Source organism: Pelmatolapia mariae, linkage group LG10_11, assembly GCF_036321145.2.
Source record: "Pelmatolapia mariae isolate MD_Pm_ZW linkage group LG10_11, Pm_UMD_F_2, whole genome shotgun sequence".
NCBI lineage: Eukaryota > Metazoa > Chordata > Actinopteri > Cichliformes > Cichlidae > Pelmatolapia > Pelmatolapia mariae.
The window spans coordinates 23,103,478-23,124,443 of NC_086236.1; the positions used below are offsets into that span (position 1 = coordinate 23,103,478).

A 20,966-nucleotide genomic window follows, 5' to 3' on the forward strand; every position below is an offset into this window, starting at 1 on the left:
AATTAATTCCGGTCTCCCAATTGGAAACAGCACCATGGCACAATTAAGGCAGCTGTTACTGAACACGCAGCAGCTGTCACCATTTCTCCCAGAGGAGCTGTGAGGAGCAGTGGGAAAAACAAGGAGCTGCAAGTTAAACATTTACAAATTATTTTCACAGGTCTGATTTAATTCTTTTCCTGGAAGTCAGATTTTGTCCATTCATTAAAAATGCATATTATTATTATTGTCTTGAAACACGTTAAGTTTCCCTTGATTTTACACTGATCATGTTTATAGAGATTTTTCAAAATCACTGTGATTTTGGCAGCATTCTCTGTATATTGCTGCTAAACTCATAGCACCAACTACACTGTGTGCGCTCATGGCTTTGGTCCAAATTTGTTATTTCGTTTACATTTACTTTAGAAACAGAAATACATCCCTTTACTACAAAAATGTCTACCAAGCAGCTGATGGTACCACACTCGTAAAAGAAAGTATGTGCTATGTTTAAATGATGGTCAAACAAGTTTTAATGTGTAGTTATCCATGATGTAAAATGGTTGTTAGAATTAAGCAGCACAGAGAAAACACTTTTATATCCTTGGCTACAAGAGGATTTCTTTATCACGTAGAAAAGACTGAGACATACTGTTGAGGATGAACTTCTTTTTCTTATATTAGGATATCCCAAGGATTAAATGTGTAGTTAAACTTGTGTACAGTGCTAGAAAGTTAGAGTTTGACTAGTCTGGCACACTGATTAACAGTGAAGCCGGACTGACTTCAGCTTCTTGCAAACATAATTCTGAACAGCAGAGGGAGTAAAACGCCCTCTGTAGACTTTAAGATGAGCTCATAACTGAGACTGCTGTTCTTCTGGTTGAACAGGAATAAACACAAGGTCGATTTTCTTTTGGTCAAAGATTTAGTATTTATTGGTTCATAATTACAGCTGAATTTGGTGAAGAAAAGGGACTGTTCTGGTTTGGTCTAAATGCCCTAAACTATAATCTATTTGAGCTTTCATGTTAGCACTGAGGAGATCTAAGACACAACTTTCAAGATGAAGCTGAACAAGAAGTAACAAATATTCTGTGGTTCATTAAAAATGTCTACACATTTCCAAAATGGTACTAAAATCTTATTTTCCCCACAGCCAAAGCAAACCAAACCAAAACTGCACTGCCCAATAACACGTCCTCTCACGTACCTTCACAGGGACGTGGGAGTCTATTATGAGAACACACAATGGTGCTCTTTACTCTATCAGGTGGTCACTGCAAACCGCCTTTGGCTACTCTATGCTGAATGAAAACACATGGCTGATCTCTGTGGTGACCTGTATGTACTACACTTCAGTACAATAAAAACACATTTCACTTTAAAATTAGTTACAGTGTCTTCATTTTCCCTCCTTTTCTGAGAATTCTCCTATCCCCATTTGCAAAAATGACAACAGCCAATCTAATTTGTATAAATTATATAGAAAACATAGTTCTTTAACTCATGACAAATAACCCCTTTATTTGCATTTATTAACCACCCCAAAAAAGAAAGCAAAAGTTACCATAAAACTACACATTACACCGAAGGGAAATCATCTGAAACTATAGGGAAAATAAAAACTTGCACCTGAATTAGTGGGATTTTTATCCTTAGATTACTCATAAAGCATAGTATGATCTTCAGCCATGTCAAAATTATAGACAAAAGATATTTCACTAAACATACAAAAACAACTGTACTTCTCATGCTTTCACTGACCACACAGAATAGACACCACCAACTTGTGCAAAAACTACACTGTGAGGTGTTACTATTGAGGTGATTGAAAGTGTGGGTAAAGGTTTCCCTTTCTATAAGTCAAGCCACACAATGTCTGCTCTTCTCAAGAAAGAGACACTTTGGGACAATGATCTAAATTAGTGTTCTAAATGTTCAATGTTCTAAATCTTTTGGCAAAATGCACACAACTACATCTGGAGGAAAGAAATGCAAGGAAGATATTTTGTTTAAAAAAATCTGGACTGTGAAGCATGGAGGAGGGATCATCATGGCTTGTAGCTGCCTTTTTGCAGTGAGGCTCTGTTGGAAGAATTTAGGTAACAATTCAAACTTATACCAAGAAATTTTACTAAAGAAGTCAAGACAGCAGCTGACCTCAACTAGGAGTGTCTGACTCATGCAACAAAATAATACAAAGCAATGACAACATCACAGAATCACTGATGAATTAAAACTGGTTTGCTGGGGAGAGTTGTTTAAGTTTTCTCACAGTTGTCTCATAAGCAGCAAGAAACATCTGGTAAAGATTGTTGGTGTTAAACAAGTTACTGATGTTAGGCGTTCCTTTCCAGCCGGTGTGTTCAATGAAAACATGAAAATGACTGTTTTTGTTTAGTTTGACTGTGTTCGTATGACAATTGTGGCTCAGATAAAGAAGTAGTGGTGCAGAAATCTTGTCAGGATGTCAGTAAATGCAACTCGACATGTTTTTAAAACGAATTCAATTTTCCTACTCATTTTATGTCACCAACTTAAGAAGACATTATGTGCGCTGCCAACTGAAATTATTACTTTAACAGTAAAAACACTACATTAAAAGACATTCGGCTGTCTCTTTGAGGCTGATATTTACTCCTCTTTACAGAGTAACCATGATTTAACACTTGAATGTGACATTATGCTTGAGACGTGAAAAGTTCTGGAGGCGGAGAAAACCAGCAGTGTGTGTCAGAAACTATCCAGACTACTTAAAACATGAGTGAAGAGGAACTAATAGTACTGAAATACTTAAAACCAAACATACTTAATCTCCAACAAGTTGAATTCTAATGAAAATCACTGACACAACCCTAATTCATTAAAAACACTGAGATAAAGCATCAACAAAAAAGGTGAACATCCTCTATATTCACAAAAGTCTCCTCAAAGTTAAATAAAAAATAAAATAGCACTTTTAAATGTACAAAAAACAGGTGTGTTTCACTTCAGGTGTGAACAGAAAGTAATGTTCACATTGTGACAAACAGTGCAGGTCACTTGAATAGATTTCAGAGTTCTTCCATCCTCGACTCAGCATCCTCCTTCATCTTTTGCTCCTGCATGCGACTGCGAGTGGAGCCTACATGAAAACAACAGTCATGAAAACCAGTCTAAATAGCTAAATTACAGACTATGACATGGATGGAGCCAGCATGATGTCACACAAAGGGTTTCTGGATTTGGATTTTCAAGAATCAACAGTCCACATATATGGTCCGGTCTATATTCTATATTTTTATATGTACATATAGACTCAATGTTAAAATGTCCTAAGGATTTACTCATTTTCGAAGACAGCCTCAAGTAGGGATTGGAGGAACTGTAGTTTTTGACAGACACTTTTAGCTTGATGGGGTTTTTTTAGCCCCTGAAGCCTTTTATTGATACAAATACTTACTCATCTCTGCAAGCTTCTGAATCAGTGTAGAATCTCCACCAGATTTGCTGTAAATTAGACAAAATAAAGAAAGCTTTAATGAAATCGTTCTTCATACTCCAGAATCATACAGTGAAAACACAAATTTTACATATTAATTGTAGAAGCTGATCTCAAAATGAATGGCGAATGTATGTTGTTGTTTTTAAGTAGTGCTGTGGCACTTTGGGGACACTGGAATGTGCTGTCATGCATATCTGTAAATAAGTGTTCATCAAGTGATGCTAATAGCGCTTGTAATTGATTACTTTGTCTTAAACAATAAATATGCAGCTTATAAAGAAAAAGACTAAGAAATATATGTATTAGTCTTTTGTTTGGCTTTTTATGAACAGCCGTTTTTGCCATCTGACTATTTGCAGGGATATAAAGGAAGAATACAATAAATGTAACTATATGTCTGTGTTTTAATGCGTGCGAGAAGCGAACAAGTCTCGCACGCCAGGCAAAAAGCACTTGCACAGCAGGTTTGTGCCAGTAACACAACATGATGAGCAATTATTCCTTCTCCCATGAAGAAGCTGGAGTACTGCGAGAACTCACTCAAGGGAGGAAGAACAAGCAAGCAAACAAACACAGACAGGCCGCATACAGCAAAGGGAATTTGAACACAGCACATTTTCACTATGAGGCAACAGTTTTAACTACTGCACCACTGTGGTCAAACTTATGCTATATCATGCTCCCAAAATTTAGAAGTCTGAAGGGGAAACAACAAAAAATACTGAGCCTACACCTTTCAGTTGTAAAACTGACACCGTGCCTCTGGAGCAAAACCTGACACTCGTTCTTTAAAGTCAAAACAGGGTTTTGCACTGGTGCAGGCAATGTAGGCCCCTAATATAGGTCAAAGAGTGTGTTCTTGTGGGACGATGTTGGACAATGTGTGACAATAATGGGCCCATTATACTTGCTGCACTGGTCAAACAGTGACGTCACCATTTACGAGTACTCGCTGCAGTGTTCTACGTAATAATAGATGTCGCCACTGAGACAAAACCTCCACATCAGCACTGGTATGGGAGAAGTCATCAAAAATGGTGACTAGAGTAAATAATTAATTAAAAATTAATTACACAATCATGTTAAACAAGTGCCATCAGCCGTGGCACCTGTTCAAGGTTACAAAAAGTGAGAGGTGAAAACCAGCAGATATATGATGTCACTTTTGTGATGTAGTGCTGTTGGTATAATGAGCCCACAGAGAGGTAGTCTGAAAAACTAAAATCTACACACAGAGTTTACTGTTTAAAGGTTTGACATCTATCAAAGGACAATTATAGGCTACTGCAACTGAATGCAATTTTATAAACTTTTCACACATATAAGGAAGCTAAAAAATGTTTTTTCTGATTTTTGTACACATGTGCAGTCCCTTTCTTTCACAGTAATTGTAAACTGTTATTTCAGCTGCTGTTCTGTCAGCTAATCATCTTTGGCTTTTAAGAGAGACGAAGCCACTGGTTGGCTATTTTTGACTCTTGTGATTTTGGTGAGAGTGATGTTTTGACTTATGAAAACTACAGCCAATTAAAATAGTAAATCATGTCTCATATGAGACGGGGAAATGGTGCAAAAATGCTGTGATGCCCCACATTAAGTCGGCGACCTGGTCATCCTAATCAGGTTGGTAATATAATCTGGCACACAAGCACCATTTGTGACCAACCTGCCGTCAGCTTCATCTTGCCCGTCCACATCAAATCGTAACCTCTTCAGAGGCTTTGGTGTGGAGCCATGATCCAGAGTCCTCTTTAGGGATCGATCACTGCTGTTGACCATCTGGTTGATCTTCTGGAAGCGATTTGATGGCTGCAGATGAAGACAAAACAGAAGTAAGAGTGAGTGAGGAAACAAATAACTGGCACTGCAGCTGCTGAGAGATCAAACCAGCCCTTTGTTACACTACAGAGCAAAATGTTTTGATGCATGCTTGATAATCCAAGTAAGAAAATACCAGAAAGTTGATTTTGTACATCCAGACCAAGCAACCAGATGAACAGCATCAACTCTCTGGGTCTACAGAGCAAACTAAAGATGAACATACCCCAAATGATTCGCCGATCGATACCAGCATTCTGCAAGGGCAAAAAAACCCCAATGAGCATTGTACAAAACAAACAGGCCTTCATTTAAAATCATTCTATAATATAATTATAGTTCACGAGTAGCGTTGTCAAAAATTATTTGACAATGAATATTATGCAGGACTTACTTGGATCGAGGGGTCATGATACCGGGAGACATGCGTGCGCTTTTCAGAGGAGAGATGTAGACATTGTTGCTACCGGGCACACGCAGAGGCGAATTAGGGAACTTGTAGGGGCTGCAGGGTATTTGTGGGATTGGCGAGAGTGTCGGAGGCTAGAAAAGAAAACAGCAGCAGAAATTTGTAGAAATACTTTTTTTTTAATATATATGCATTAAAACCCCACCGTTGCCAATGACAACTGCAGATGTAGCTCACCCTGGTAGAAGCATACTGCAGGATGTTTGTTTTCAGCTTCTGCATAAACACTTGGTTGTAGAAGACAATGATGGAGTCGTAGTGGCCATCAGTGATCAACACGTGCTTGAAGGTCTGCAACATTCAAAGTGTTTTGTTACAGTTCTACATGAAACTCGATTACATCAGCAAAACTTCAGCCGACTCAGTGAGTTTTTATGGAAACTGTAACAGGCTGTTTTACCTCTTGGCTGGTGTTGGCCATGTTTTTGTATGCTGTGACAATGGTCTTGAAGCGCAGATCAACGCTCTTCACTTTACATATGGCATACATGGCAGACATCATCAACTACAGGAACATACAACGTATTTAGGAGAGAAAAATAAATAAGAAAAGTGGAGGAGGGCAATAACAGGAGACGAGGGACAGAAACAAATAGTGAGAGCAACATATTTCCAGCTTACCTGATCGAGGTGACGGTCTCTCATCAGCTCGTACTCGTGCTGCAGAGTGTGCTGGAACAGAGTCCATATTATGGGCTCAAACTCAGGGTGGGAGGACAGCAGGTAGGAGCAGAGCATCTTCAGCCTTGTATAGGCCAAACGGTACACTACAGAGAAACACAACCAGAGAAATAGAGCGTCTAGTGTGATAGAATAATGAATGGAACCTCTTTTATCTTAATAAAAATGTAACAATAATAATATAAGAATAAAAATATTGTTTAATGAACATGTGGGGACACCTGACTGTGTGTGCAATACTTTAAAGAAAATATCAAACAATGTTATTTCATACAATTGCATTAATATTTTCTCCTATTAACTTGTTATTTTCCCATTATTTACTCCATCCATCACAACATTACTACTTTAAAAGATTACTTTATTACTAGGCAGGACTATTATCATTTATCCAGCATTCTCAATTATTTTTGACTAGTGCAAACTCTACCAGTGACTTACATTTTTTATAGAAGAGGCTGAGAGAGTTGGACTTCAGGGGTCGTGGAGGTTGGCTGGTTGGCTGTGAGGCAGGCTGAGAGGAAGTTTGAGAGCTGGACTCAGGAGGTAATACACGCAGGCCTGGGCGCATGGGGGACAAATATCTGTGCGGGAAGAGCACAGGAACCAGTTTCATATGTCAATAAACATGAAACATTCCCCTAACCACGAACCTTAAATGGACGGGTAAAACAAAAGAAAGCTCTTCCTCATCTTCCTCAAAGCTAAAAAAAATAATAAAAATCAAAGAAAGACAGAGAGAGAGAGGAGGAGTGGGGGGGGGGGGGGGGGGGTGCTGTGGAATTTAACAAAATATTACTGATGCTTATCTGCTCATCTATGACGTATTCATCAAGGCTGTGCTGTTTTGATTAGTCACAGTCGTTTCACAACTGTTGTAAAAAGGTTTCAAAATCAAAAGAAACTGATCGAAAGCCGTGGGATGACTTACAGGTCGGCTGCGGTGTGGTTGTGCTGCAGCGGTTGACTGAAATTAGCTGGGGTTTCCACCTGCTCTGCTGCTCCGCTCTCATGTTCCTGTTTCAGAAGCTCAAACAGTGGGGAGCCCTGCAGAGACACAAACATTTACTTTATATTTAACCATTTCCATTTATATCCTGTCAATCACGACTTTCATTTTCCTTTCATTCAAGCAGGAATTTTAAAAAGGTGCAAAAAGAAATTATTTCATTTGGCAACATAATAATGTAATATAATAATCCTGTTAGGTTGGATATCATGTCTTAATCAGGCAATTAGTTCCTTTTTGTTTTTTTCCTGGAATATTAAGCAGAAGACATGTGCAGAAATGATGTTAGAGGTATTTTACATGTGAAATTTCCCTTGCAAAACAGCCAACTGATAAGTCAAATCTATACATGTATTATAAATCTGTTCCTCATTTTATGTTGACCCAAGCACACACCCTACAGTATCCTGTCCGACTCGGAATGCATTTCACTGACTCGTTAAGCTCATTAAACAAATAGTAACTTCAAATTAAAAATACATTTTCTCTAAATACCAAAAAAAGCTAAATCTATGTTAACATGCACAATTCTAAATCAAGATGAAAAGACAATGAAAGTGAAGGTTGCATGTGAATCTCAGCACGCAACCTTCACACCAATAAAAAAGCAAACTGATATGAGCTCATACAGGGAAGTGAGGAGTGGTTTACAACTCAGCAGCTCCCACAGTAACTGCAAGTATGGACTTGTAAGTATGGCTTATGGTACATTCATGCATCATGCCTGCCACACCCCGCTTACACCACCAACATTTCAAAAGTACATTTGGATAAGAGCATTCGCTGACATCTATCAGCAGTTATCTATCCTCACAGTTGATTATCAGGTCGTAACAAAGTCATTGCAACACTACATAATACATCCACCTACAGGGGAGTCATGCTCTTATTTTTTTTTTTTTTAAATTTAAAATACTCTAAATGACACTAGTAAGAGCACTGAAAGACAAAAATATGCACTGTGCTATTAAACAAATAAGAAAATCTCCTGATAAATGCGTTGATGTTTCGGGAAGATGATGAAAAGACCCCTATGGCAGCAAGGACAATCTCACACACACACAACAAAAAACTTACTAAAACTTATCTTACTGAAATGTGAAAATTACAGAACACATCTTATTGTTCCATTATTCAAATGCTTTTTATTTGCAAAAGCAAATGAAAGACATTTGAATGGGAGGACTTTGGCCCCAGCGGTGGCTCCTCCCAATGGTTCGACAGCCTGCTCTGTTCCCTGTGTCAGAGGCTCTGCCATTCAGGCTGCTGTGAGGTTTCTGATTTACAATCCAGCAGGAGCAGAGTGACGATCAGCACGTGCCTTTGGGACTTCAACAACACAGAGAAGAACGAGACAACTGGAAAAGCACGACTCTTCTCTTTTAATACATTTCTCTTGTGAGGACGACTGAAAACAATGAAAGCTCCACTTAAATGACCATCGCTGCACATACAGGACAGCTGCCACAGCAGGACAAGTAGATGGAAAGGACTTTGGATGGTATATCAAGGAGCTGCTGTATACCTACCTTATTTCATGGCATAACGAACACCGACTGTGAGTAAGGAGAACCTTTTCACTGTTTTCACTGTAAGTGTACACTCTGGTTTAAAGATGGATAACAGCACGGACTGCAACAAGAGTGACGACTTCAAGTATAATCTCTACGCCTCGGTTTTCTCCATGGTGTTTGTAGTTGGACTTGCCTTCAACGCGGTGGCTGTGTACATTTTTGGCTGTACGCTGAAGATACGGAACGAGACCACGACATATATGATGAACCTCGTGGTTTCGGACTCTCTCTTTGTCCTCAGCCTGCCTTTTCGGATTGTGTACTTCATCAGACGTGACTGGCTCTTTGGAAGTGCGCTCTGTAAGATCTCCGTGGCCCTATTCTACACCAACATGTACGGCAGCATCCTCTTCCTCACCTGCATCAGTGTCGATCGTTTTCTGGCAATTGTGTATCCATTTCGGTCCCAAACAATTCGTACGAGGAAAAATGCCAAGCTGGCCTGCCTTACAGTTTGGGTGATCATTCTCTCTGGAGGTATAACCACTGGGGCCTTTTTGGACACCACTTCACCGAACAATACCAACTCGGGTTCGGTAAACTCAACGCCACATTTTTGCTTTGAAAACTACTCAAAAAAACAATGGAAGGCTGAGCTTTCGTGGGTGGTGATGTTTATTGAGACTGCGGGCTTCCTTATCCCACTGATGTTGAATGTGTTCTGCTCTGTCATGGTGCTAAGGACATTGAGGAACCCCAAAACCATCAGCCGCGGAGGAAACCTCAACAAAACAAAAATCCTGAGGATGGTCTTTGTGCATTTGCTCATCTTCTGCTTCTGTTTCATTCCCTACAATGTGAATCTCATCTTCTACACCTTGGTCCGCTCCAAAATCCTAAAGGGATGCTTTGCAGAACATGTTGTAAGAACCATCTACCCCATCGCTCTGTGCATAGCGGTGACCAACTGCTGCTTTGATCCAGTTGTCTACTACTTCACTTCAGAGGCCATTCAAAGCTCCATTAAACGAAAGTCTTCAGCTTGGCAAAATGGTGCCAGGCTATTCGAAAGACTACAGATGGACAGCTCGCAAAGCAGCCCAAGTTCAACGCTCAAGAGTTCGACGCTGAAGAGTCTGAGACCCAAAATATTTGACAATGAGTCCACGGTCTAAAGACAGCTTGGTAATGTGAGCTACAAATTTGACTTAAGCGAGTATGGCTGACAAAACTTGATTTAAATCAGAGGACATGGGTGAAAGCAGAGTGCCTTGGAAAAACAACATAAACAAAATGGTAACTAGGGAGTCCGGCTCACCTATTGGACACAGCAGAGACTTTAGACCGGAAGACAATGATTCAGTCAACAATAGGCACTGACACAAAGCATTTTAAAATAGGTGTGTAGGCTTTTGCACAAAAAAGAACTTCTTTCACAGAGAAGACTCTCCTTTAAGAAAAACCCTAATTTGACAGTGCTGAACCAGTATTACAACTCGTTACATCTACTGCCCTGTACGGTTTTCAAGTATTTGTTTTATGTGTATTGAGGTTTTTAAGAAGTTTTTAGAGAATCATGTTCTATAAAAGCTTTGATTCCCATTCTGAAAGTGAATTAAATATTTTTTTAACATTTTGAAGTGTTGTGTATGGAATTCAATACTTGTTTGATCAAGCGGTAGGTTGTGAAATACTTGGCACTATCTTGGAAGAATTTTTTTTCCATTTCACTGTTCCCAGCTAAATAAGTCCTCTAGACTGGTTAGTCATATGTGTACTAACAATACAGATGCAAATATTCTGGTTGGCCCCTGAGTGCACAATACATTTATAAAGTTTTAAATTGTTTCATTACATGTGTTGGTAATAAATTAAAAGTGTTCCAACAAAACTGATGGTCTTTAGAAAAACAAAAGTGGATCAAAATGTCATCATTTCTGCATATACAACAACACTGGAACCGTAAAAAACTCAACCCACACACAATATAGATTTTCCAAGTTCCTAAAATTTGTTGGAAATCCAGAAAAACTAATTTAGACCGGATCCAGGCTCACACTGTGTGAAAACATAAGTCTCATAGCAACGATGTGCATATTTCTTCCATGCTTGTGACAAGCTGTGTGATGCAAGACTGAACACTGCGCATACCTGTCGACAGCCTCAGGGTCTGTACTGACACGGTTAGACTCATCACCTCACCAGCAATGATGAGAAAGGGCTGTAAAACTAAAGCAGGCAAGAAACAACTTGCCTCTTGAGGGAAAAGGGATAATAAAACAGCCTAGAGGGGGTTTTTGTAGAGCAGTATTTGGTCAGATCATTGTATGCTGATCAACTTCCCAAAAAGAAAAACAAATTTTATACAAACCATAAGAAAAGTTCTGCACATTACAGCACAAGAACATATTACAAATACAAATAATAAAACTTTGTATGCACTCACAGGGATTTTTAATTTTTATGTGTTCGAGAACTGACATGCAAGTTGCACTACTGCTTACAGCCCCTTGTTTCAGTAAATTATTGCTTTTACTTTATGAGCTACAGTTTATGATTAACTCTAATCACTCACGTATGTTCCTAACAAGGTGTTGTAAACACTGATCCTACCAGAAAGCCTACAAAGAAAACGAAAGTTAATCTGACAAATTTCAGGTCAATGAAAAAAATTTTAAGTTGACATCTGACAACCTGTAGGCTGAACTAGAGATTAGAACTCTTGTATCCTTCTAAAAAAGGTCATTAAAAGTAATCAGTCAGCTATAAATTAGAGGGTATGTGAGCAGAAAAGGGTGGGAGCAGAAGAACACGACAGAGGGCTAGAGAGAGAGAGAGACCCTGACCTGTCGGTGTCTAGGTGTGAACTGCTTCAGTCAGCGGCAGATTCCCAACTGCAGCATCCTGACAAGCTAGACACGGTTAAACACCAGCTGACTGGAAAAATACCTTTAATCGCACTGACAATGCTCCCATCCTGCTACTGGTGAGTGATTAAATTCTACCTTTAAATATTCTCTTTGGTTGTGGCAACTGTAAAATTAAGTACAATCTTTTTCTAAATTAAGCATATTAATAGCTCAAACTTTTACAGAAAAATTTGTAATATCCACACAGATTTAAAGATGGGGTCCTCTATTTTAAATCTGACAGGTCATAGAATTAAAAACATCTGTCTTAATAATAATGCTATGAGAAAGAGAATTTGTCACCTATTTTAATTTTGAAAAGTTATTTCCAAATTAGAATTAAAGTTAGTTTTTAGATATTAGAAAGATTTTGTTTTTAATTCTTCTATTGATGCTCATTTTGTGACTGAAAAGTTAATGACCTACATTACAGATGAGCTGGCAAGAAAAAAAAGATAAACTTTAATCATGATCACACACAACAAACAATTGTAAAAAGCTATAATCAGACTCTGCCTTTACAACCGGAAAAATGCTTACCTGATTGCCTATGCAGTGCAAACTTAGTTCAATTATAAAATCTCAATTAAAAAAAAAAAAGACTGATTTTATGGGCTCTGGTAAATGTGTATTTAATCTGTCAATGTAATGAAATACATCAGTTAAGTGCTTTTTCGATTAGCTTTATGCATGTAATGACACCAAATGTTTGCTTTGTTTCTTTACAAGCAGGAAGCTGCAGGTAAAAATTTATTGGCAAAATTCATTTGTTTTCTATATAACAGAGCAGAATATATACGGAAGTGTATTCATGTCATCTCAGCAAATTTGCATTTCAATTTAAAAAAAAAAGATGTTTTGTTTGATTAAGTTTTAACTTACTACACGTTTAACTGCTCCACCAGATCTTTCGTCACATATGCCCTCTTCAACCGATCTAACCCTCCTCCAGATATAAGACCATAACAATTTGACGTGCTGGAAGTGGTCAAATCATTTTGAGACATGGAGCAGTGGAATATGACTGACTTGACAGCCAAGCCAGTCTCACTTTTGTCTAACTGTACTGTGGATATAAGCTACCGCTTCACCTTCTACAAAGTATCCTACAGTGTCATCTTCCTGCTGGGGGTGGCCACCAACAGCCTGGTTCTGCGCAGACTGTGTCTGTCTCCCTGTACCATGAACAGCACGGCCATTTACATGGCCAGTCTATCGACGACTGACTTGTTTTTTGTCATCTCTCTACCTCTGAGAATCTACTACTACCACCAAAAGGCTCAAGCCTTGTCCTCCAAGACAGAGGACACCTCCAGTTGGACTCTTGGGCCAGCTTACTGCCAGATCACATTCACTCTCAAATACATCAGCCTGTATGGTGGCATCTTCTTCCTGGTGTGCATTGCTGTGGACCGTTACTTTGCTGTAGTGCACCCCCTGGCATCGACACTACGCAGGTTGCGTGCCGCACGGGTGGTGAGCGGAGGGATCTGGTGCCTGGTTCTGGGGCTCAGTGTGTGTCTGCCTGCGCTGCGGTTAGCGGCTTCTCACCAGAACAAGGCCTGTCTGCTGGATCCGTCCTCACGACACCATCGCACCCTTATCCTGCTATTCCTGGGCATAGCCCTGGGGTCATTTCTGCTGCCCACTCTTGTACTCCTCTACAGCTACTGCCGGGTGCTGAGTGTCCTTAGCAAGCTGAGACACCGCTGCCGCAGCAACCGCCACGGCCATCTGCACACTCTAAGGGTTATTTACTCAGTGCTGGGTGTGTTTCTCCTGTGCTTTCTCCCCTATCACATCAACCTGCTGGGATATACGCTCACACACGTGAAGCTGTTGCCACATTGTGGCCTGGCCAAGGCAACCAAGGCTATGCATCCTGTGGTCCTTTCCTTAGCCAGTTTCAACTGCTGCCTCAACCCACTCATCTACTATTTCTCCAGCAGCCTGGTGCACAGGGAGGTGCCCAGTAGTGGAGGCAGTGGTAGCCGGTGACACAAGTACTGTAAGACCTCTTTATTAACAAAAGCATTAGATTGCTTTACTGTACTTCCGTCAATTTACAAGAAGTATCCTGTTACCTATACTTTTATTTTCTTCCATTATAGTGAAACCGTAAACACCTTTGTGTATGTTAAAAGTGTAATCTTTCAGTTTTCGTGTGTGTGCCCCACTTGTGGAGCAGTCAGAGTAAAGAAGCACTGTGAAATCATTAATTATTATTTTTGGCAAAGCAGCTTCGTATGTTTGTGAAATGCTGACATGGAATGAGATCAGTAGTCAATGCAGGATTTATGTAGAATCTCCTTTTATTATTCTTATTGTTATTATTATTATTATTTAAGTGACTCTTAAACAGTGACAACAATCTGCTTCCTTTGGGCCAATAAATCCTAAATGATTGATATCCAAAGAGTCTCTATGTCATGTATACATCAATCTCTGTGAAATGCTGTGATTATTATTGGCATCCTAGTCTAATAGCAATGAAAGATCAAACTGACCGTCCTCCATGCAAGTCTCTCCATGATGAGGTTCTCGCAGGTCTCCAGATGTTTGACGATCTCTTTGCTTAGCGTGGGGTCGGCCTTGATAAAGCTCTCGATAACTTTATAGAAATCAAAGGCGGTCAGGTTGAACACATTTAGTATCCAGGGGAAACACACATCTGTTTCGGCTGAGTCGGCTCCTCCATGGCTGTACCCTCCATTTTTGAAACTGCTCTCTAATCATGTGGAGCAAAGAACAACATTAGAATTGGTCACACATAAAAGATGTGTAAAACTTTATTTAATTACCGATAACAGATGACAAAAAAATACATAATACTTCATAAAGAGCTATATTATTATTCATTTATAAGAAAGTTATAGGACATGCCTCCATATGTTGCCATGACTACCTCCAAAGCACAAGCCAAAAGCGATGTGTGGAACGTGGAGTCATTCAGGAGTTTACTGGAAAGGAAATCAAATGACTCAGCTCCATGGAAGAAAGCATCAGTGTGTGTCAAAACAATAGAAAGCATGCATGCAATTCCAATGCACCAACATGCATTAGAGTCATAATTCCCACTATTCCGATAAAAGTGGAGAAAAAAAAACATACCTGAAATTTTGCACAGACAGGCGCTTCTCTTCCTACAGAAAAAAAAAAAAAAACCCACCCAAAAAAATTAGACCTTAACGTTAAGATTTACCAAAAGTATTTTCTTCCTAGAGTGGGATTTATTTTTTCATTGATAAAAGTTTAAATAGGAGGAAAGAAAGAAAAAAGAAAACTCTTGGATAATAATTTGGTGACTGATGTCTATAAATCTTATCAGATAGATTTGAACTTAAAGGTAAACATCCAAAACAAAACAGTAAAATTCTCTTCACCCAACAGTTTAAAAAAAAGAAAGAAAAAAAAACTGTACCGATTTCAGCATTTCCTCCATAACTCTGTAATACAGTCTGACACCGAGGGTGAATCTCTGAAAGAGAAAAGCAACTCAATTCAGATAAAAACAAAAGAATATGAGGGACAACATGTTGCCATTGTTCCTCCTTTTCGTCTTCATACCTGCCTGCCGTACACTACGCAGCGTGGGCCGACCGCCTGACCGAATCTTTGACTGAACACCTGTCCAAGCGTCTCCAAGCGCTTCTGCACATCCTGTGTCGGATCCACTGTGCAATGCTGATGAAGGGATAGCGAGAGGGAGAGAGAAAGGTATGTTTGAAAATCTGCAGTTTTATCTTTTAATTAGAGGCAAAACGTCTAAAGACCCACTTTGAAATATGTAACCAAATTAGCAGATGGCTGGTCCCCACTGGAAGTGAGATCACCCCTCAGCAGCTGAATGGAGGTCATGGCAGCTCTGATGGGAGATTAGAAAAGAAAAAAAAAAATCAGACAAGGACTGATAAGGTCCTTTTTAATCAAGTAAGCTTATAATCTGCATCTTACAGATGTCATTTAAATTGCTGGCAACTTAAAAGGAAATAAACAGTCATTACAGAAATGCACAAATGTACATATTGAGAGCTGAGTAGCTAAACAGTGTTTAAAAAAAAAAAAAAAAAACGATACTGCAGAAGCAAACATGAGACCTCTGTCCTTTCCCTCTAGACAAAGAATGATAGATACAGTCAGTGAGGAACTGCTAGGTGCCCACCTGATGGGTGTCTGAGGAGGGACGAGTAATCCATCTTCATCTGACAGGTTCTTCTTTGGTGTTCTCTCCACTTGTGATCTGAATGCAGGAGAAGATTATTGGACATCTTCTTTAAGTTATTTTAAGAACTCAACATCTAAACACTGTACGCTGAAGAAAAAAGGGATTACATCTCGACTTTAGGTGCAAGAACAGTCTCGTCTCCATTGAAAAACATTCGTCCGTCAATGTCTCTGCTCTTGAGGTAGTGTTCTTCATATTGTTGGTCGACATCATTCACCTGGGTTGAAAGTCACAGCAAAAAGTAACGCGCGGTCAGGCAGAAGCCAACAGACACAGCTCTCAATCAAAACTAATATTTAAAAGGTTTCAGATTCAGACTACAGCTGATTGGAAGAAGGCAAAGCTTTGCTTATTCTACACCTGGACCAGACAACAGGCAAAGCAATAACCAGCACCAAAAACTCATCGAAATCTTTGTTTTTTCCCAGAGTAACCCAGGCCTTTTGATGATAGCTTATCATGGTGACATTTGTATGTTATTTATTTTCAAGACACTTAAGCAAAAATGCAAACCATCTGCCCGTCACCGTGTCCACTATAGTCGTTTAGATGAGTGTACCACTGTCAGCAAACAGTAGCATCCTGTCTCTTGTTTTTATACCTGCCTCTGCATTATAGTGACACACTACAAAGGACCTCCTGCTTGAGTGCACATTTACCCAACATGATATACGTGAAAACAAACACATATAGGCAGCAAATAGCGCAACCAACACCTGCCATTTGCTCAAACGCTCTACAGCGGCAGAAGCGGGCAGGAAGAGATAATGACTGGAAACTCCAAGTGCAGTTAGTCAGAATAAAACCAAACAGTGGAGCAGGTGTTCTGACAATGACGTCCTACCTGAGGAAAATCTGGGCTTCTTGAAAGATCCATCGACTCTAAGAAAGCCATGAAACTGGTTTGGTATACATTCTTCACCTGCAAATAAATCCACATAAATATATTTTGAGTTGTGTTTGTCCAGTAGGACTATGAGATTTTTTTTTAAGTGTTCACACCTCTTCTGCACTGCATTCATTCTCTTTGCATAAGGTTTCGAGAAGCTGTACATCAACCTCTGGCTCCACAGCTCGGGATTTAGTTTTGCTCTGGTTGCGACGAGATGTTCGTGTTGGAGGGCTCTGAATTTTGCTGATGGCTGATTCTGAGAATAAATAAATAAATAAAAGCTCAAGGAGCTTTAAACCAAACTTTCATGACAAAAAATTGTAATTATTTGACTTCACATTTACTTATTGTACAATCTGAAGTCATAAAAACATTAAAAACAAAGAACGTGTAAATTAAATGCTACTGAAGCTTACTGTAAAGAGGCTGCAGAAGGTCAGGAGAGCAGCGCTTGGTGATTAACTCCAGAGTACAAAGAAGCAGCTGAAATGATATGACCAGGTCATCCTCCATCTGTAAGGCCCTTCCTGCACACAGCACAGATGCAACACATGAGACGCATCGTCACAACAATTCCGATGCCTTCTTAAAACAACAAAACTTAAACCATGATTTTCCAATTCAATTGATATCTGCAGCTGAGCACGAAGGAGGAAGGAAGGGTGAAAAGAAGATGACACAGAGGCATGAAAACAATTCCATAACGTGTGTTAACAGCTTGATTCTACTTGTTCTTGTTGTTGTTAATGTATTCATAAGCTTAACTGACCTTTGGCCAACAGAAACATCGTCCAGCAAGTCCGCACGGTTTCCCGCTCCCTTGAAAATGATACACCAAATTAGTCACGCAACAGCATCAATCTTTCATAACAAGTGCAAAACCGCTAACACACAAGACAATAAAGATTATAACATAATCAACGTCACCAACACATTTCCCACATTTAGAAGTTTGTAACTTACTTCCCATCAGACGTCAGATTGAAAATTTTCTTGCAAGTTCTGAAACAGAACAAATTTACATTTTATTTTTTTCATTTACACTTAAACTACAAACATTTTTACATTAATCCAATGCAATCTATTTGTATGATCACTTACTTCTCAAACCTCTGGTAAAGAGCCAGCATCACATCATACTTCTTGTCCAGCCGTGACAGTGCAGAGTTCACCTTGGTGCTTATCGTATCCAAGTTCACATCCAACTTCCTCACCAGATCTATAAACTGTTTGACGCTACAAAAGAAAAGATGGAATTAGCATCCAAGTAACTTCCATCCATTCGTCCATCAATCTGTTTCACAAACTATCCAACTGAGAGATGAACAATGGACCTGGAGCCTATACCTGGACTGCTTTTCCATCCATCAAAGGGAGAACACACAAAGATCTATCTACAGCTGGAGTAGTAGCATGTTTAATGTTCTTACACAGCCTGTAGTTTTTCTACTTTATTTCAAAGAGCAATCCCAAATAAAGTTCTGTTTTTGCTGAGGAAAAACATCGGCTAAAAAAAAGTTTCCTATTTCCAAAGAATGAAAATCCCAGCAGCTAATACTCAAGCAAGGCTGAAGTCATCAGCTACCCAACAAAATTTCACATTCACCAATATCTCATGCCAACAGTTGGACTGTGTGGTTATGTTTTGTCAAGAAAACATAGCAAGCGCTTACTTCAGACAGACTGCTTTCAGAACCTGGGTCAAGGTGAAACAGGTGGCATCCATGTCTGTCACAGTCACAAACAGACAAGCACCCCAAAGCTTCTTCTGACTGTCCTGAAACCAAATGACAAAGAACAATGTTAGATGATGCTCGTGTCACACCTTTTCGCCTTTTGTTAAGAATGGAAGAGCAACTGTTTTTAAGGGGATTATAAAGCTATTCCACTTTATTTCTTACAGTACTTTTTAAATGATTATTTTTTGGACTGTACCTGGCTACTGATTAAAAGGCAAAAATACTTAGTCTCCTAATATCCCATTTCACCAATAAGGCACAGTGGATACTGTGTGTAAGCTTTGATTTAAAATTGGACTCAGTACTGGAAAAAGAAAACTTACATAAAGGGCTTTTAAATGGTTTATGGCCCAAACAGTACAAATTGTACTTTCTTTCACTCCCTATGCATTTACATGCCTATCACTAACTTTGTGTTGTCTTCTTCCCACAGCTTGTGATTTGCCATGTTTGTGGATTTTTCTTTTCTTGTCTTCTTTTTGGATGTCTTTCAACAATGTTGTAGCAGCTCTGATTTGCAGGACAGATTGGATACACCCTGGTTTCTCTATACTTGAGAAAGGTCATATGGACTAAACTGTTATTAATGAATAAAAATAATGCTGAACTGGACAGTGTGCGAGGGTTATACTATATTTAAACACCCTTGACAGGCCACAGGGCTAACGCATAAAGTCAATCAGTTTAGAATCACCAAACTGACTGTGTTTCTGTTCTGACCCCAGTGAGAACCCAACCAGAAACAGAAGAACATACAGCCTGGATTTGTTTTGCTGTGAGGTGACAGTGATAACCACTGCACCACCATTCCATCCTGCAATATGTATTGCTTTGGGCCAAATACTGTTCTAATTTGTTGCTGTATAAGATAAGGAATTTAAATGATCGATTTCCACTCATGCTTTTTCCAGGACAGGCGACAGGATTGCAGTATTATAAATGTAGAGTGGAACTACTGAACTACAGTATGTGCAAATACGTACAGCAGCTTCATCCACGGACTCCTGAACGGTTTTCCACAGCATCCAGGCTCGATCACATACAGGGTCAGTCACATGAAGGCTCTTGCACAAAGTCACAAACTCAGCATCCTTGTCTCCGTGCCTAAAAGATGGAGACCAGAGGTTAGCAACCACGAAAAACACGAATAAGGTTTCAGGAAATCAAAACAACTGCATTCAAGACAACGGTCTTGTCTTGTGAAGTACTCTGACTGCCAGTCAGAGTCTGAGCAGGGTACAGGGTATAGTAGGTAGGGTATAGCTCTCAAACACAGGCTGTGTTTGAGAGCCATACCCAGGCTACATTTCAAGTTTCATTCATTACTTAATAGTTACACTCTTTGACCAGTTGTGTGGGGCTAAACATGCTTTTAAACTCGCTGTTATTAGCCCGGTGGACACAGCTAACAGATCAGCCTGACGTTTAGTCGCACAAGCTAGCGAGCAAGATAAACGTAGCTGGGGGAAAGACCAAAATATCTGTCTACAATGTCAACTTTTTTTTTTAATTTTCCAAAGCCACAAACTGAAGCTACTGTGGCTTGACGGAGAGATGATCATTACTTCTCTTACTTTTTAAGAGATAACTCGGGACTCTCCTTCTTCTCTGGAGAGGCATTTTCAGCAGTGGGTTTCATCTCTTTGCTCTGTGTCGTCCCAGAATTGCGTTTTTTAGGCGGCATCTTAGTATCCGGTTACGTAACGGCCAATAATTAACAGATAAAACTCGAATATGTTTTAAAGCCGACTGATATTGTTTACTAAGTGTAAATCCCACTTCAAGAGTTCCGTGACAACAAAACCTCAGTGACTTCCTGCAACTGTAGATCTGTGGATGCTCGTTTTGTATCAACGTACTGCGCGGTGAAGCGCCGTTGGCGACGCTGCAATGGTGTTACGAGTACTCGGCGGTTAGTGCTCAAAAACCTGTGCACACGACTGTGTTCATCTGTGTTTTTGCGATCGTCTGTCTCTGTTTAAACTCTGTTTTGTCAGAACCTCTGTCAAACAACCGATTTATAACTTCTCACACATAGGCAAGAGGTCTGTCATTGCAAACATACCGATGTAGCGTTACGCCGGGATCACGTGACAAACCGCAAACGAACTAACCCAACCCGAGGACTGGAAAACGCGGGAAAAAAAGTCTACGCAACATCCTGTTCGACCTCCAACGCGCTTGGAACAGAAATAGTAATATAGCCTCTTTATATACACCTGCAACCCACAACATGTGGAA

General features: G+C 39.7%; 3 protein-coding genes across 3 annotated transcripts; 2 read left to right on the plus strand and 1 right to left on the minus strand.

The window, feature by feature from the left end:
• Positions 1-805: 805 nt before the first annotated feature.
• Positions 806-20,514, minus strand: rb1 (retinoblastoma 1). Its single transcript, XM_063487629.1, has 27 exons — positions 20,300-20,514; positions 19,709-19,829; positions 18,660-18,763; positions 18,088-18,222; positions 17,950-17,988; positions 17,756-17,805; positions 17,403-17,513; positions 17,097-17,242; positions 16,939-17,016; positions 16,202-16,311; positions 16,032-16,109; positions 15,647-15,734; positions 15,437-15,553; positions 15,291-15,347; positions 14,981-15,012; positions 14,753-14,829; positions 14,377-14,597; positions 7,369-7,484; positions 6,879-7,021; positions 6,378-6,523; positions 6,157-6,261; positions 5,934-6,047; positions 5,682-5,830; positions 5,514-5,544; positions 5,136-5,278; positions 3,428-3,474; positions 806-3,109 (listed from the first exon to the last, which is right to left on the minus strand). The coding sequence occupies exons 1-27, from the start codon at positions 20,407-20,409 to the stop codon at positions 3,039-3,041; spliced, it is 2,739 nt and encodes a 912-aa protein (XP_063343699.1). The 5' UTR covers positions 20,410-20,514; the 3' UTR covers positions 806-3,038.
• Positions 9,062-10,135, plus strand: LOC134637247 (lysophosphatidic acid receptor 6-like). Its single transcript, XM_063487630.1, has one exon. The coding sequence runs from the start codon at positions 9,062-9,064 to the stop codon at positions 10,133-10,135; it is 1,074 nt and encodes a 357-aa protein (XP_063343700.1).
• Positions 12,875-13,867, plus strand: LOC134637164 (lysophosphatidic acid receptor 6-like). The gene has a single exon (XM_063487528.1). It carries the CDS (start codon positions 12,875-12,877, stop codon positions 13,865-13,867), a length of 993 nt encoding a protein of 330 aa, XP_063343598.1.
• Positions 20,515-20,966: the final 452 nt, after the last annotated feature.